The sequence below is a fragment of the Fistularia commersonii genome, chromosome 25, assembly GCF_037954325.1.
Source record: "Fistularia commersonii isolate RoL2024-O1a breed Wild chromosome 25, RoL_Fcom_v1.0, whole genome shotgun sequence".
NCBI lineage: Eukaryota > Metazoa > Chordata > Actinopteri > Syngnathiformes > Fistulariidae > Fistularia > Fistularia commersonii.
Genome location: NC_141308.1, coordinates 6,507,378 through 6,525,893, shown reverse-complemented (window position 1 = coordinate 6,525,893; position 18,516 = coordinate 6,507,378). Strand labels below are relative to the sequence as shown.

Here is an 18,516-nt window from a genome sequence, read left to right as displayed (position 1 = left end):
TGATCACTTACCAATCAACCACTGCCTCTGAGTTTTTGAAGTTTTCTAAACAAATGTATTAGGTGCTCTGTTCTTTTTTGATGTAAATAAATTAATATGACATTGAAGACACAGGCACCATCAGTCTTGTTGAGTAGTTTGCAGAGAAAACCTGTTCTTAATGTGCATGAGTGTGTGCGACCACGCGCTTGTTTAAATTAGATAGCATTCCAGTGAGGAATTTCTGCACTATAAGACCCACACACTTTTCAACTTTTGGTTATGACTTGCTAAAAACTCAGAGGTGGGTTAAGGTATGGTGAGGTGTGAATGTGTTGGCTAAAGGGCCTCTCTGCAAGCATTATATAACAAGTGTCCTCTTAACTAAGGAAAGACAAACCCGAGTGTGTTTCCCCTGACCCAATTTAGGAGAGGAGAGAGCCGCCTACTGGAGGTTGAAGCCAGGAAACTGGTTGCCTAGCAAGTTCCACATCCACAGGGCAAAGTTTGAAGACGTGTGCCCAGGCTACTGTGCGGGCTAACTACAAACTCGCTGCATTTATTTTCTTGTTTTTCCCCGGGACACTGATAGTAACAGAGACGGTGAAAGATGTCCGTCGCTGGGTTCAAGAAGCAATTTTACAAAGCCAGCCAGGTAACACCAGGTTTTTTCATTATGATTTTTTTCCCCCATTAGCCCATACCATGGGTTGCTAGCTAACATAGTTCATGTTATTGAGTGTTTGCGTTAGCCTAAAGCTAGGTGATTGACTAAAGTTAAAGTCTGTGAAGACAACAACGACCGTTGTTAATTTAAATATGAAACGGTTAAACTTTATTAACCCCCCCCCCCCAAAAAAAAAGAAAACAAACAAAAAAAAGCTGATGTTATTGTCGTTATTAACAGCTGTCGAAGTGTTTGTTGTTAAGAGGCAACTGAAAACCTTAACAGACATTTACAGACCCTCCCCGTTGGCGTTAAATGAGTGTATTACACAAAGTATCAATTGACCTAACCTTACAAAATTTGCAGATTACCTTTCTGGCAATTTTCAAGCACTTGATTTGTGTGAATTTGCTCCGATGCAATAGTATCCCAAGTTGGTCAGTGAAATGTTGGTATTGTACGTACCTGTTGCTAAAGGAGGAACCGCGGCGTTGACACAAAGATACCTCTGTATATTTTCGTTTTTGTCCAAGATGGTCTTGAAGATTCCAAGTCTGTCTGCGAACCGAACGGTTCGATGAAATGCTGTGCCGCCTTTGGATATTGGATCTCGCTGTTAAGTCAGACAGTGTTGAGTTTTATGTTATTTTCAAAACATTTGTGACGACACATTTCTTAAGTGAGAAACTGCAATTTCATTGTGACAGCATATGTAGAGGAAAAACTACCTTCTTTCAAGCATGGTCGACTACCCACTTTTTTTAACTTTTTGACTGCTGATATTCAAAGAAGTCTTTTTCTAACACATTTCTTCATTAAAGCCTTTAATGTCAAACATTTTAGCTCGATTTGTTCAACTGATCGTTGTATTGTCTAAAATCCTTTATAGGAACTATCTTTATTTTCGTGTGGCCACCAGATTTCGAGATGAGGAGAGTTTGGTTGTTAAACAGCATATTTTGAATGGACTTTTGTGCCATGTTTCTCAAATTACCAATGGCTAACTCATTGCTGGTCTCATTATAATGCAGCATTATTGAAGTTTGCTCCTTTTGAAACTCTTAACTGTGAGGCAATATATTGTGTTTTGTGTATCTCAAACCTTAAAACTCTGTATAAAATAAAACACAACAACTGACTCTTGTCAAAAATCAAACCTCCCACCATAAATATGTAGTCAAGCGAGACGTGACTGGCAGAACCGGTAACCTGTTTTGCAACATAGTCTTTGCTTTGACCCACCAGCATGTGACACTAATGAATTCTCTGAGTTCAGAGGACATTTTCCTTATCATAGAAAATGGAAGATAAAAATGTTGCCTCAGCACAGTATAGAGAAAGTGTTGAGAAAGTGATTAGTAATAACGGTAAAAGAGTAAGAAATATTACATATGTTTTAATGGACAGGAATGATAAACAAAAGGGTCAGTGGCTTCAGTAAGCGGTAGATTGAAGGAGGTGTAGTCAGCAGTGGCATTACACTTTGAGGTGGAAGTCGATTTAATTTATTAGCTACTTTCACATCTTGGATGGACTTTTTTGCACATGCCACAATGAAGATACAAAGGCAAAACTCAATATCACCTTCATGTTATGCTTGCAACAATGTCTGAATAAACCACCCAACTGGACCAACATGTAGCCAGCACCTCTGCCAGGCTGAGAGAACTGGTCAGGATCACATACAGTATGTGATGGATATTGCTACATTCCTCCCAGGCTCTACAGGGAACCTGTTTTATGCAACTCAAAGTCATCGGAATGCAAGGTGGCCTTTGCAAAAGTTATTGTCATCGAAGCGAAAATAAAAATTCAGTGGGGGTTTTAATTTTTCCATACTGCAAATTTGAATGGACTGTTTGCCAGAATTCTGCATTGCTTTTGGGAAGAAAAAAAAGCTTCAAATATCTTGTAAGATGTGCAAATTTTTTCCAGATGGTGAGTGAGAAGGTTGGAGGTGCCGAGGGAACAAAACTGGATGAAGATTTCAAGGATCTTGAGAGGGTACTAAAAACACTTTAAGATGATTTCTTTTGTAGTTACCTCACCCCCCATTCACTACCTCACCCATTCATGTGTCATGCTGTAACTCTGTTGTCTTTTTTTATCCTGTTGGTCTAAGCCCATTGGTTTCTTGCTCTTTTTGTTTATTTATTTTATTCTTGTCTTTGCTATTGTCACACTTTTTATGTTGTCGTTTGGTTTTGGTTGTCTACTTTCACCTTTACTGTCTTCCTTGATGTTGTTGCTGCTGCTCCTCTCTTGACTGTCTATTTATTTGTGGATGTATTTTGGTTTTTCTAATTGTCTCTATTTATAGTCCTATTTATTTGGTACTACTGTTACACTGCTGTGACAAAAGAATTTCCCCTATGGGGATCAATAAAGTTTATCTTGAATATGTAGTGAAATAATGTTTGTTCATAAGTTCTACTTTGGATCCATGTATGGCTTGTTTTTAACAATGAAAGACATAAAATGCTGCAAATGGGTATCAATAATCAATATCAGCTCCCTTACTTATGCCCAGAGAGCTGATGTTACCAGCAAAGCAGTGATTGAAGTCATTAGCAAAACATCAGAGTACCTCCAGCCCAACCCAGCAACAAGAGCGAAGCTGTCCATGCTCAACACTGTGTCCAAAATCCGAGGACAGGTGAAAAGCCCTGGATATTCCCAGCCTGAGGGCCTATTGGGAGAGTGCATGACTAAATATGGAAGAGACATGGGCGAGGACAACAACTTTGGTAAGGATCGTGCTGAACAAAGTTCAAAATGCAAGGATTTTATGCATGTGAAAAGGAAATGGAGCTCTCACATTTAGTGGAGCCCACTCAGTACTGGGATTCAGGTCATGATTAATCACCTATATTTCCATTTATTCCTTTGATTGATTTGATAGTAGGAACTGAAATGTTTTTTCTTTTAAAAAGATCCTGCTGAATTATGTCTTAAAGAATCAAAACCCTTATCTTAATTCTTTTTCCCTCTTCTTTTTTTCCCCTCAATCATGTACACTTTTATTGTCTATATTGGTATTAACTTAAGCAGGCAAGGCTGTTGAATTTGCAAGATAATAACTGCCCAACATTCAAGTCATAGTTTGTTTCTGGAAAAAAAGCCAAGTACGATAACAGCTAGAAGCATCCATAAGAACAGCTTGAGCAACATAAGCTTTTTGGCTTTTTGGCCACCCCTGGCCCACAAATTTGTCTTGAGGGGGCGTTCCCGTTGAAATATGTAACATAGCCTAAGTCTACCTACCAGCTAAGACTATTTTGTGGATTGCAATGGCAGAGGGAAACAGAGCAAAGTGCAAATACAGCAAGAACATGGTATTCTTTAAATTGGAGGAGTTTAAATTTTTGGTACAGCAAAATGGGAAGCCTTTCCTTTTGATATGCAAGACATCACTGTCTCATTTTAAAGCTTTAAACCTGGAGCATTATTTCTGCTCATTCTGTGGTTCGAAGTACAGGAGTTTTCCATAGGCAATTCCTGCAAGCTCAAGTTGAACATGAAACATAACTGATTGAACCAGACTACTTTTCTTCAAAACTTACCAAAGCACTCAAAAATGGTAGTGTTGGCGTCTGTTATTTTCGCACTAAAACAAGTAAAATGAAAACCGCTCTGTAAAGGAGGGACTCCTAGGTGCCATGTCTCAATTCAAGCCAGACCTGAAAGTGATTGTGGAAAACAAGCTGTCAGTTGTCCCATTGAGTGAACATAGGTAAGAGAGTACCCGTAAACACTGTCCAGCTATAGATAAACATATAAGTTGCTGTTGTGGTCGAGGTGCATGTGTGATGTGTTGTACGGCTCTCGGGAAGATGTGATGTGTTTTTTGGCTTTCTGTGCTTGCTGAGTTTGCCACCCCTGACCTAGGCACTTAATGAACAGGATAGTGTAGATCAGGGGTCTCCAACTTGCGGCCCTCTGAACAACATTTTGTGGCCCCCTGCGTGAAATCAAATCTTTGTTTTAGTGTGGCCGGAGCGTTTTTTCTCACATGCATCTGGGGGTTTTATACAGCAGGTTTAAAAAAAATAACAGGCAAGGAAAAAATGAAAAAGTAACTTTGCAATGTTTTTTTTGCTTCAAAATTTGAAAACAAAATGATTTTTTGTTGAAAAACGTCTAGTGACATTGTTAAAACGATCTTTTCTTTTCTTATTTCTTTAAAAAACCCACAAAAGTGATAGCAAAGAAAACTGGTAAAATTAAAAAGATTGATTTAATAACCAGAATAGCCACCATTAGCCTTGTAAACATTATACCTCCTCTTATACATGCTACAATCAATTTTCAAATAAATTCTAGTGGCAAATTGTCCCACGTGACAAGATATTTTCTTTTGACCCAACAATATTTTAAGGGTGTAATTTCATCAATTCTTTTTAATATTCATTTTTAATATTAATTTGTTGTGTATTTTTTAGAGGAACAGTTCATTACATATAAAGATTTTTATAATGCACCTGTTTACCTCCTTTACACTAAAACAAAGGAAAAAATTGGCCTCAGTGATTTTTCTGCTCTGGCCCCCTTGACATCAAATTAGGCCGTATGTGGCCCTGGACCAAAATGAGTTTAACACCCCTGGTTTCGATACTGTGACAATTGCAATTTAAATCAATTTACTCAGAGTAAGGTTTAATTTTGGAAGTGCCCAACTTTTTCCAGTTTCTGCATGAACTATACTTGCACAAACTTCAAGCCATCTGCTCTGTCAGATTGTGTTTGGGTTTTTTCTTGTCTGTAACATTTGTTGTTTCTAGTAACTCTTGAGCAAAACTTTGCTAACCTGGCCCCCGTATATTTTACCGAGGCAAACATTTCTACATCAGACAACTCTCATGGGATGTAATAAAGACATTACTATTAACAGTGTTTTTATATGAATCTATAAGGCCTCAAATATGTTGCCAGTCAAATTAAAATCATGCAGGAGTTGTGTATTTGAGTCTAATTGTCCAGAGTTTCCACACATTATGTCACATTTGACATAGTCATCTTCCTGGCTAAAGTGCTCCGCTATGATTGACTATCTTCTAACTGCTATATTTTACATGTATTTACTGAAGGAGGTGCTCTAATTGAAATTGGAGACTCCATGAAGAGGCTGGCTGAGGTCAAGGATTCTCTGGATATTGATGTCAAGCAAAATGTCATTGACCCACTCCAAGGAGTTGTTGACAAAGACATAAAGGACATTCAGGTAATATCTAGGCTCTAGCATATAAGTAGTGTACCTAGAATCCACACTCATGAGTCTTATCACCTGCACTAATACAGTTACATATAAGATTTTGTAGGTGAGAAAAAGACAATTTTGAATTAAATATAAATGTTACTCAGAGAAAAAAATGTTTGAAAACAATCAAGTAAAATTACTTCAAAAATGTGACTGAGATAGAATAATAGTAAATCTCTCCCAATTTTAATTCTTTCTGCATAACAGCACCACCTGAAGAAGCTGGAGGGACGTCGTCTGGACTATGATTATAAAAAGAAGCGTCAGGGTAAAATCCCAGATGAAGAGATCAGGCAGGCCCTGGAGAAGTTTCATGAGTCCAAAGAGCTAGCAGAGAGCTCCATGCACAACTTGATGGAGATGGAGGTAAGAGGGCACAAGATTTAAATGGATTTACTTTGTTGTCTCTACTATATGTTAATTTCAATAACTAGTGTTGTCAATGTTCTTGGAACCCGTTAAAGGGACCCGTAGTTTCAGCAGTAGGAGTAGTGACTGTCATTGCAATTAAAAAGGGAAAAAACGGTTGAAAATTCAAAATGCATTGTTTCTTTAAGCCATTTATATCAATAAATCAGAAAAAATATTGATAGCTTGGAAGATGCATTTTTTTTTATTTATTGTATTGAATATACTATTAATGCTAGGTGTTTAATTTTATTCCTGAGCCAGTATTACATCTCTCAATATCCACCTCTTTCCACTGCCTAGGATTGCTATTATTGGTGTGGAGGGATATTTTTTGTAACTTTGTTGGTCACAAGTAAAATGTAACTGTGTAATTCTAAATTTTAAAATATATGTCTGAAAGTAGGGTGGCCTCACTGTGTACTTTGTGGGACTGTGACTATATTTTTCTGCTTCTGTAGGTGGAGCAAGTGAGTCAGCTGTTCTCTTTCGTGGAGTCAATGTTGCAGTACCACAGACAGGCCTCACAGGTCTTGGAGAAACTTTCTGAAAATCTGAAAGAAAGGTCAGCACAAAAATTATTTCTGAAATATGGCATGTTTATCACTTAACTGTATTTGCCCTAATGACAGAAGATAAAACCATCCTGTCTTAACCAGGTGATTATTTGTATTCCCTGTCGAGTATCTAAAAAGTCGCATAGTTATAGACATGTTAAGTAGATACAACATTTGGGTATGTTTTCCATTTAAAGGGTGAAATGTCAAGCTCTAATTGAGAAAAATCAGAAGTAAATTTTGTGTGCGCACGTGTCTACATTTATGCTTTATTACTTCTGCTTTATTAACATTTTGTTGGAACTTAATACAGGGTGGCTGATGCACAGACCCAGCCCAGGCGAGAATACACACCCAAAGCCAGACCATCATTCGACTTTAGCGACACAGAGCAGTCTAACGGGGGATACTCATCATCTGCATCAAGCCCCCCAGCTTACTCACCTGGTAAATAAACTTCTTCAATCCTTAAAAAATGTAGTACCAGAAAGGCATTTATCAATCTCCTTCTCACAAATGAATTTTTTTTGTCCTGCAGCATTAACTCAGTCCTAGTATAATATCCAGGCCCATCCTCTCAAAGAACCTGCCCTGTGTGTGAATCATACAGGGCAGAAAATAGCTTGACAAGTTCCCTTATAGTCTGTCCTCTTTCTATGGGATTGTTAAGCACTGTATTAACCTTGCTGAATAGAGTATTTGGAACACCTATTCCAGTTTATCAGGTGTTATTAACAAAAGGGTGTCTGACCAAGGCTGCGGGGACATAGAAGATTCAGAATGCACCTTTTTATTTTGATGTTTTCAAAACACTAAATTTATACAGATGTCCTGTATTTATCTACATTCAAGGTTCTCTTGAACTCAATGCTTTCTATATTTCTATACTTATCTTTAATGTAATAACTGCATTTCTGTTTTGCTGGGGTATATTAATAGGTGAATCATCTGAGTTCACTTCCTAAGAACAGATTTTCACTTGTCATTCTTTTGTTTTATGCTACAGAAAGTAAATCTGAAGTTATTAAAGGCCTAAACTGGGAGTGCTCATTGTAGGGGAAATATAAGCTGAACTCTGTGCAACATGTTAATTTTTTAAAACTTAGATGGATCCTTTTCTAACACTGGCAGAATTATAACCTGTTTTTGTGAAATATCCTACTTCTGGGTATTTTATGTCCTCTGGGGAAAAACAGATCACTTACTGCTTTTATTTAAAAGTGCTTGAATGAGTATAAAGTAATTTCCTTAAAGGCAGAGTTTTATCAGTTTAGCCCACAGAAAAACTATTATTCTGTCTTCATCCTCACTTTTGTCTGTTTTTTCCTGCTGCAGCTGGTCCATGCTGTAAAGCACTGTATGACTTTGAGCCAGAAAACAGCGGTGAACTGGGCTTCCAGGAGGGCGATGTCATCACTTTGATCAGTCAAATTGACCAGAACTGGTTTGAGGGAACTCTTCGAGGCAGCACTGGATTCTTCCCCACCAACTATGTCGAAGTGATAGTACCACTGTCTCATTGAAAACTGTAACCCAAGAAAGCACTTGCAGGTAACAGAAAAGGGTATTACAAAGGATCTCAATAAGCAAAAGATACCCTGTCTTAATTTTAGATAGAGCTAAAGATATGGGAACATAATTTTACAATCTCAATTAACTCACAAAGACAGACTATCTTAACCTTTATGATTCTTTGAACTTTAAAAGGATTAAGAACTGGAAGATCAGAAAAAAGGTTAAAGCTTGGGTGCACTTCCTCTGAGGCTCTATGCACCTGTGTACCTTGTACACTCCCCTTCTATCACCAGGACTGTCAAAGCTCAGGAGATCATGGCAGTAGCCAGAAACAGCAGAAGTGCAATTACTTTATTCTTGGCCTCATCTATATTTTTGTTACATACATATATATGTTAACAACTTGGCACAATATTTTTTTTTCTTTTTATTGTACGCAATTGGTACTGAACACATGACCTACGCAATGTTGTGTTGTGATCATGGACACGCTGGAGTCAACATGGAGGACTGAGCGCTGTCATGCTGTTGAGACGATCCTCCACTGCCATCTGGTGGTCAAGGAGATACTCTTGGTTGTTTGAAGGGCACTGCGCATTCTGGTTCTGCTTGTTAAACCGGGGCGCTGTAACGTTTGTTTTTTTGTTTTTTTTTTCTGCCCTTTTTGCCATACACCTCAAATCAGAGATGGTACGCTTTAAGCATTTAAGAGTTTTTTAAGAAACAATTCCTATAAACTTCTTTTTTAATACCTTATGTATTATACTAAGTTGCTAGTGTTTTTTTCCCTCTTTTTTCCTATAACTGTCAACATTTTTTTTCAACTTTTCTCTGTTGCACTCAACTTTCTATAAGCTGAAACCAAAGAAGCATGCACACATTCTTGAATACCATGTAGTTGCATTTTTTTTCATACTTCATCATGCACATAATACAGCCACATGAAATACTGACTAATATATTATTACTTTGTGACAATTTTTAAAACTTGTCTTAATTGTAAAGAATTGGACCTCACCATAACAAGACCTGATTCGCGAGTGCCTTTGGTGTCAAGTATTAAAACAAAGTCATAGACGTGTAGTCTCCGATGCTGCTGGCAGTGTCACTCACTGTTTTACCCAACTTTGTCATTGTATACTCTGCCTGTGATTTCTTTCACTGACAATGTGTGGTAAGATGGTCTTTGGTACTTTAACCTACAATTAAGTGTGGAAATTTCTCTGATGTGTATTGGGCATTCTTTACCTGCCTCCGCCTTCAGGCTCAAACTGTGCCTCAAACTTGACAGAGGATGCACACTCCGAACTATTGTGTACAAAATCAGGAAGGTCTGTACTCAATGGCTGGTTTCAGTTTCAGTTAAGCCTGTTAAAAGCAGACTATAAACTGAGTTTTTGCTCTGTTCACTAAAGTGCCATCTTTCTCCTCATGTCATGATCTCCTTGTTAGACCATCCTCCTTTCTCCACTCAAGTCTACCATCTCTATATTAGCTTGAAGTGGAACTGACAGGTCTTTTGAGCTCTTAAGGGCACATAGCGGTGGATTATATCCTCCCCCACTAGGCTTTATTCACCACCTGCCTGTGTGCCCCTACCCCCTTTCTCATTATCTGCCCTATCCTGATACCGCAGTGGCTCTGGAGCCCATCTCTGGAATAATCTCCCCATTGTTATCATGGTATGTGCCTCCATTGCTGTATCTGCAGGCCTCCTATGCTATTAGTCTTATTTATAGGGCCACGGGTTTGGCTGCTGAGTCAAAACTACATGGTTCAGGTGTGGGTTTACACGCCTCATTACATTAAATCAAAAGCATAAAGGTTGATTGGGGGAAGGAGGGTCAGGTGCTCTGGGGCTCCGGGGCTCAGGTTGAGTTATTATGCATCTTGTATAATAATGATGAATGGCTGTCATGGAACAAAGGGCTAAGATCAATTTTTATGTGCTGCTTGAGTCACAGCCGGACCCGTTATCTGACAGCCATGGTTTGCTAAAAAGACTCTTTTCTGTGATTTTTTTTTTTTTGTAAAATTGATAAATGAAGTATTTCAAAGTGTAAACTGTAGTTTAAGATAATTTACTAGCAAGCTTCGGTGTAATACTCTGTTAAAATGTAACATATTTGCATGGTCTCCATTATAGATCTGTCTCGTGCGGCACCTTTTTTAACTGTGACATTGGGGAAACCGAAAAGTGGGATATTCCTGGATTATCTTTGGGATATATGGATTACCTCTTGTGCACCTCATGATTAATGATCTGTCTATTGTACAATTTGTGTTACTATTTGAAGGGGATTTTATGTGCATGTGCATCATTAAATAAATAAGACACACTGTTCCTTGGCTATTTTAATTAAAAAAACACACCTCTCATGATCCCTTTCATAACTGAATGATTTAGGTGAGAAATTATGAAAAGACATGCAAGCAGTATTGTTACCTCTTACCATCATCTTATCTGAGTCATACTTAAATTTGCAATTTTGCAACCTGTCCATGAAATATCACTAAATAACGGGCATTTTCGCCACCCCTCTCGGTCATAAGCTGCACAACTTGATTCCCCCCCAGAGTCTGCAGGCTTCGACCAGCCAGCTGTTGGATTACTGCCACAGCACCATCTCATCGGGGAAGGCGTGTCACTCCCCGAATTACTCAGCGCCCCTTTGTCCTCTGTCTGTGCTCAGCCAGAGACGCTCATGGCGGCTGCACCCGTCAGGCAGCGCTCTGGGCCGGGGGGACCCCGGGTGCAGCTCCCGCCCTGCTACTACGAAGGCTACCTGGAGAAGCGAGGACCGAAAGAAAAGGTAGGCTCGCCCGCCGCGGGTGCAGCGCTACGGTGCGTCAGTGCCCGCTGGTGTCGGTAGTGAAGGTGCCGGTGCTGGTCAGCGAACCGGCTGATCCCCCCCACATTCCCGGGGAGCTGTCAACTTCCTTATTGTGTTCGGATGGGCGAGGCGAGTGGAGCCAGCGGACAATTTGCGCCTTCTCTTCGGTGTGGTTTTGCAGCAATATGTCATAATAATGCAAACATCGACAATGACTTATCGCCACATGTAAATAACGGAAAATCTGATTTTTTTTGGTGTCATTTAAATCGCAGGCCGAGCAGGCCGAGCGTGTAAATACCTGGACATCTTCACTCACGTGTAAATAACGTGGATGGAACTAATGCGGCGTAACAACATCACCTCATCACCTTGATCCTCTACTTTCTGTCGTCTTTTTTTCGTGCTACTTTATCAGATCTCAGTTGCTTATTTTAAAGGTTAAGTGTAGCTTTCAAAGTACCGGTTATGCGCATTGTGAACGGTTTGATTCTCAATAAAGAAGGATCTATTCCAGGGTTTTTGCACCACATGTCTGCGTTGACAAAACATCACTTAACCTCACATTTTAGTAGCACCACAAATGTCAACCTTCAAAAAAGATCATCAGGATGAATCAAATCCCCTCTTCATGCTTTTTTTATTAAGAGCTGATAGAAAAATTCCCATTCAGCCAACACATAATTTAAAGAATGTTGTGTCATCGTGCTGCATTCCTTATAACTACGACTACTGAAACTTTTACATGCAGAAATCACTTAAAATCTGCACTCTTAAGTTGATTATTGAGCTGAGGGAAGGAATATTAGTCTGCTTTAAAGGTTGGTATTTGGTTCATATCAAAAGCTATCATGTATTGCTTTTCAGGTTGTCAGACTTTTTGATAAGGACTGATTACCTTTTTCCCTATTATGTTTTTCATTGATTTAGAGAAAAAATAAATTTGCTTCTGATGAGTGGACAGGAAAGAATTACTGGCACAATCATTGAAAAAAAAAAATCCCAAACAAAGTATTCCATATCAAAAGTCTTGTTTTTTGCCAGATCCCTACAGTAAATAGAACAGTGTTGTGAAATCATTAATTTGTCCATATTTAATAATGCACTGTGATCAAATAAAATCCCACCCCACACCCATACCAAATCTGCCAAATCAATCTTTTATTATGCTTATTTGATTGCTACACATGACGTGTAATTTGAGCCTGGCTCAGGTGCAGTGTGTTGCAGTGGTCCATGACCACAGACTGACAGCAGCTGTGGCTCTCACACCACACGTCCCCTGGGACAGGAAATGAGATAAAAAAGGGGGGGGGGGTCTATTGAACAGATGTGGAATATCTACTCTGCAGTTTATGTCTTTTTTCACATAATATTCTTTTTCTGTATATGCCAGGCATCCAGGCGTCTGTGGACATGTCTGTGTGGGAATGCTTTGTTTTTCTTCAACAATGCAAAGGACACTCATGTAAGTTTAAGATCGTATTGATCTCAAGTGCACTTAAGAGCCACATATAAAATATATATGCATGTATATTTAAAGCTAATGTAAGGCCAATGCAATATTTATGTGATCTATCAGTTTATCTTTCAACATTTTAGCCTTTCCCTTTTGTTTTGATGTGCTCACACCCTTTGCTTTTCTGTTGTTTATTTCATTTTTTTTTTTATTTATTCAAAAAATAAATAAAATGCGCGGGACAGTTGGGTATAGGGGCAGCAGGATGGGATGGGGGTATATTTTTCATTGTACTGTGTTTTACAATTTATTGGAATGAAATTTGCTGCAGAAATAAAGTCTGAGTGATTGATATTGAAATACAGTATGTGGAAAAGCTGGACCTTGGGGGGTTTGTTTCCCTGAAGGATGACTGTAGCAGGGACAGAAACCTGGAGGCAGCCAGACTCATCCTGCGTATGAAGGATGGAGAGACCAAACTTACAGTAATGAATTTAAAATTCAATACCCAAATTTGTGTTAAAAATTTTGCACAAGAAACTAATGTGACTGTTTTCTTTTGCAGGCACCCAACCTGGAATCAAGGGAACTGTGGAAGGGTTTCCTCTATTCCGTAATAGATGTAAATGTCAATTACACACACTTGCATTTATAATCCATCTGTTTTGTGCTGTCTCACAAGAAAGTCCCCCCCCCCCACCTTGAATTGTAGATGAATGTACCATCCTGTCTCACGTTGCTGCCTGGACAGCTACAGATGCTAAAGGAGGTTGTGGACAAAGAAAGGTCAAGGAGGAGAGCTCGCACACCCACAAGAGCTCCTCCATCTCCTCTATCTGTTCCGTTAGTAGGAGAGATCCCCCCGTGAGTTGAGAGGACATACTGCATACATCTGCTTTTCCAAGCAGTGTTTGCGTGTAATAACATTGTAATTGTGTGTACTTGTGTGTGTTTGTGTGTGGTACACAGATGTTTTCGCCCTGTATCTAGAACAGAGGCTGAAGTGCTTTTGGAGAGACATCCAGACTGTGGCAACATGTTACTGCGTCCTGGAAGAGATGGCAGTTCGCTGGCTGTTACGACTCGACAGGACCTCAATGGGTAAAAAGCTATCGAACTTCAGGGCAGTGCAAAAGAAGACTCTGCCGTCAATGGAAACATCAAGTACTTCCTTTTAACCTTTTGTTTTTGTTGTTTTTTTGGGTTGCTCCAGGTCAGTGTTCAGACATTACCGTGTTACTCAGAGAGATCAAGGTGGATACGTGATTGATGTGGAAAATCCAGTAAGTTCACAACATTCACAGATATAGTTTGTCCCCTTTAACATTTTACAAAGTTGGGTTATTCAAATGCAGACACTGTTAATTCATATTAGTCATGAATACTTTTCATATGTAGCGCCAAGGGGACACAGGCCATTGTTCTTCCTTCATTGCTCCCTAGCCTGGATAAATGCAGTGGGTTGTGTCACACGTGTGTTACGCATCCAGCACCTGTGTCAAACTAAATATGCAAATCAAATGTATGACTTCCATACTTATAAGAGTGGAAGAAGAACAAGCAGTTAAACTACATCTTATATAGATGATCTAAACTGAAGGAGATCAATGACTGCAAAGTTGTGGATAGTTGATAGTGTAGCCAGACATTATAGGATGGTGTTGTGTATGATGAATCTGTAGCAAGGAAGATGAAAAGGACAAAGGCAGAAAATATCTGAAAAAAGATAGGAGAAAGTACTGCAACTTGTACGTTGTCTGTCCTTTTGTTCGATCTGAAAATATAAAACAGTTTTTCTGTCTTGAGAGGTCTAAAATATATGCAGGTATGTCTTTTTCCAGAGTTCTCCCGGACCTCTCTGTACAAGAAACATCAAAATGTTGAAAGCATAGCAAAACATCTGGAGCAATTGAAAATAAAGTTGGACGTTGAGGCCCTTAGTTATCAGTGTAACATAGAATACAATACAGATTTGAATCATCTTACAACAGGTTGCAGATGTGTTTTGTGAAATGATTACATCACTAGCCCAAGTTTATTGGAGAGATGATTTAAAAAAACAAACAAAAAATGAAACTCCAAACACAATCTCCTCAGCAAATGCAGCTGCCAAAATAGAAAGTTTTGTAATGAAACATTCTTTCCACTGCAGATTCCCTGTGCAACACTTCATGGGGTCATTGATGCTCTTGTGGAGAAGACTGCAGGAACTCTACAACCCTTCCTTCTCGAGGAGCCTTATGAAGAAAATATCAGTAAGGCAGTCTTTAATTGTGCACCTTATTAGGTCTCTTTTGTGTCTCTGTAGAGTCTCTTCTTTGCTGTCATCTAATTTTGACATTATGCACCATCAGCATATGTGTCTGCCAATGATGAGAATGGAGAAAGAATCCTCCACACTGCCCCCACGAGCCCCCTGCCAAAGGTTCCAGCACTGCCCCCAAAACAAGGTTTGCCTGGTCTTTAACACAATGCAATGGCACTCCAACACAGGCTCACACATGTTTTTTTTTTTTTTTTGTGGATGCAGATCGCTGGCCCAGCAGTCCCCTAGCCAGGTCCCCTGCGCCGGACCGCCGTATCCTCACCTCACCAGTGCCTGCCTCACCAACAAATCCAATGAGACGGCTTATTCTTTCCCCTTCACCTCTTGCACAAAGTAAGATTATTAATCTGCTGTAGTCACAGTCTTTAAAAAGAGCCCTATCTCAGCCCTCATTTTTCTTTTGTCCATCATTAGCCCTCAATGAGGAACTGAAGATGAAACTGGAGAAGCGGCGGGCAAGTCAGGAGTAACTCACTCAAGAAATAACCTTCTGTCACAGCTGTACTCCAGTGCCAAACCCCTCTCATAGCAGCTATGTATTCATCCTGTGCCTTCTTGGTGGAACAAAAAAGGACTACAATTTACTGCCGTTATCTCATAGTCTTAATGTTGATTATTGGATTTACATGGACCTGGACAGTTGGCACTGGATTTGAATCATTAAGTATCAAAAACATCAACAGCTGTTTACAAAATGCCTATGAGCACAAATGTGGTTCCACAACCAACGATCATTCAGCACAATGTTGGCCACAAGAACTATGAATTCATATGACCGGCAGCTGAAGCCTTGACACATACTGGACCGCCATCTGAGCCTGGTGTTGTTTTTCTCTCTGAGCCCATGTTTGTGTGCTGAGCTACTTATGTTACTACTGCAATGCTTAAGACTTTGAAAAAACATATCTAATTGAAAAGATCCCGGAGTGACAAAATGTAACTTGAACATGAGAAACTTCCATTTTGAAAGTAAAACAAGCCGGTCATGCTGAGGTCTCTGTTCAGAAAATGTTTACTTGTGAATGCACGAATGAAAAATCCTCTGAATACAGCCTGAAAAGTGCTGCTGCTCTGAGTGCTATTTGTGCTTGATAAGCAACCATTATGTATTGTTGATTTGATCACTCTGTTGTGGGTCATTGATTACTTAACTCACATCTCAAGTGTAGTATTAGTTCTTATTTTCAACTGTTTCCTTATTCTCTGCTACTGTACATGGTACTGTATGGTGCTAAACTCAGCCAGTGCTCAGAAATACTTGGGAAAGTCAGGTGACACCTGTTCTTTTTTCAAGAAACTGTATCTATTGTATCCATATGCAAGGGTGCCCCCCAGTGGAATTGATGTAAACTAACAGCACAGTACAGTTAGGGGTATGACTTCTGAAAAAAGTTGGATTGCGCAAACTTTATCCCAGTGCAGACTGAACCTTGCCTTGTCTTCTGTAGGTATTATCCCATATCTTTGAGCCCTACCTCTAATTTTGATAGCAGCATTTTTGCAAACCCAACAGTGTTTAAGTAAGGGACAAACGTGTACATGGGCGACTAATACCAAAATTGTTGCCATTCTCTCACTACTGGGCAGTCCTTGCATATTCTAAGTGTCTGAGCAGTGATGGCAATCTGTGATTAACTGACAAAAAGTGTCTTCTAACAATGAACAGTCTCTTGTATGTTTGTACAACGTGTGTCGTGACTATTTCGTGATCAAGGATCGATGTTTGTTAGGTATTCAGGGCATTAAATTTTTTTGCATGGACTCAATTTATTATTTCTGCCTCAAAAATTCATTCTTCTGGACTCACTCAACCCTCGACGACCCAAGCTCTTGTTTGGTACAGATTTTTAATTTCTCTTTGCTATTTGGACTTATCAAGAACTGATAATTATCCAAGTAAAAACTGAGTTTATGGCATTTGATTCTTGAGAAAAAAAAAATGCTGACAAAGGTGGGCGCTCAGTTTGAATTTCCATACAACACAATAAAGTCAACTCAAAATATGATGTCCACGCATTTGAATGCCAAGAGGTTAAGTAGGAGTTACTAGTCAAAACTGATTTCCTACAAACGCCACCCAGTTAGGCAAATAATCTGTTTACATTTTATGTTCTGGTCTGATGTACACCTTGCTCACTGTGCAGTTTTGACCCATAGTTGCAGACGTAATCGGAAGAGGACAGTCAGAACTGAGTCGGGAACTTACTTGCAATCTTGGCAGGGGAATTAAAATTGAGAATTGTAGAGGAAATTGATAGTATTAGGAATAGATGGGAAAGAGGGAATACTCTCAATCGAAAATATCTGTTTTTATTTAAAGTAATCTATTTTATTTAGTCGTTATGAACAGTTTCTTTAAGACAGGTTGACCATTGTGCTTGTGTGAAAGCTTGTCACCAATGAAGTGGTTGACTGTTGTTTTGAGTTATTTCATGTATTTTGTTAATTTGCATTGTGTAGACTCTGTATTCTAGAGTCTATCTCTGCTACAGCTAAAATTGTTTCCAGGATACATACTGGAAAATCTTAGGAAGTGTTCATTTTGCATGACCTGCATCCTGGATTATTTTTAACCCTCTTAAAGGGACAAGATGAGAAACTTGCATAAACAAATAAATAAATGAATGAACATGAAAATAACCAATTTTTGTGAATAATTACATGAGAATTGACACATTTTGTCATTGTTGTTATATGCGGTGTGTTGAAACACGGTCTGAACACACAGTTAAAAAAATGAAGACAAATTTTGCTGCAGAATGTACCTTTACTTGAACATTTCTTCTCTTGTGCTTGTGATGCAAAAAAAACCAAACAAACCTGAAAATAAACTATAGACATTCAGACATTCGCTACAAATGAATTCACATTTATAATAGTGCCAAATACGGCTGTTATACCTTTGCACTTGCGCACAGCTATGCCTAATTGAATTTTGTTTCTCAACATTGTCATATATTTATGAACGTAACGATTCCTAATATCAAAATAATCTACTTACCCAAAAATCAAATCAAATAAAATACCTTTCCCCACAAAAATCAAACCTTTGCAGTCATTACACCAATATTTACTTGGATTAAGCAACTGACAAATTCTTTAAAGAAGATGCATGCAAAATACATGGACAAACACTCATGACAACACAGTCAAAATGACCCAAATATCATGAGCCAGATAATGGGGAAAAAAATTATTGACCAAAATAGACCGCAAAATTACTGAAACATTTGTTGATGTCAAATAACAATGATAAATCAACACGCAAACTGAGAGAGACTTATAAATGAACTGCGAAAATATTATATTCAAGCTTCAAAAGAAGAGAAGAAGGAGAACTAGCCAAATGTTTTGCCTGATAGTACTGGGGTTGAGAACTTGAATCTTTGTCATTCAGACAAGGTGATTCTTAATGATAGGAAGTTTTAGTTGAAAATAAAAAGAGACTTCTCTTAACTCAAAGGTGGTGTATCAGGAAAACAAAACGTTTGAATCATTGAAACGTGATGAAGTC

At 38.9% G+C, this 18,516-nt stretch overlaps 2 protein-coding genes across 4 annotated transcripts; both read left to right on the top strand.

Moving 5' to 3' along the window:
* Positions 1-482: 482 nt before the first annotated feature.
* On the top strand, positions 483-10,727 carry LOC147219000 (endophilin-A2-like). The gene is made up of 8 exons (XM_086173041.1): positions 483-634; positions 2,582-2,650; positions 3,177-3,393; positions 5,734-5,867; positions 6,111-6,269; positions 6,773-6,876; positions 7,182-7,315; positions 8,204-10,727. Exons 1-8 carry the CDS (start codon positions 590-592, stop codon positions 8,389-8,391), a joined length of 1,050 nt encoding a protein of 349 aa, XP_086029167.1. The 5' UTR covers positions 483-589; the 3' UTR covers positions 8,392-10,727.
* A 324-nt stretch (positions 10,728-11,051) lies between these two features.
* Positions 11,052-16,761, top strand: stap2a (signal transducing adaptor family member 2a). 3 transcript variants are annotated; one of them, XM_086172513.1, is made up of 11 exons: positions 11,052-11,196; positions 12,614-12,685; positions 13,084-13,161; positions 13,242-13,298; positions 13,389-13,540; positions 13,646-13,777; positions 13,890-13,959; positions 14,829-14,931; positions 15,031-15,126; positions 15,207-15,335; positions 15,417-16,761. In XM_086172513.1, the coding sequence occupies exons 1-11, from the start codon at positions 11,089-11,091 to the stop codon at positions 15,470-15,472; spliced, it is 1,053 nt and encodes a 350-aa protein (XP_086028639.1). In that variant the 5' UTR covers positions 11,052-11,088; the 3' UTR covers positions 15,473-16,761. The 3 variants fall into 3 exon arrangements, with proteins under 3 accessions (XP_086028639.1, XP_086028638.1, XP_086028640.1); XM_086172512.1 differs by having other exon boundaries at positions 13,042-13,161; positions 13,428-13,540; XM_086172514.1 differs by having other exon boundaries at positions 11,059-11,196; positions 13,042-13,161.
* The last annotated feature ends 1,755 nt before the right edge of the window (positions 16,762-18,516 follow it).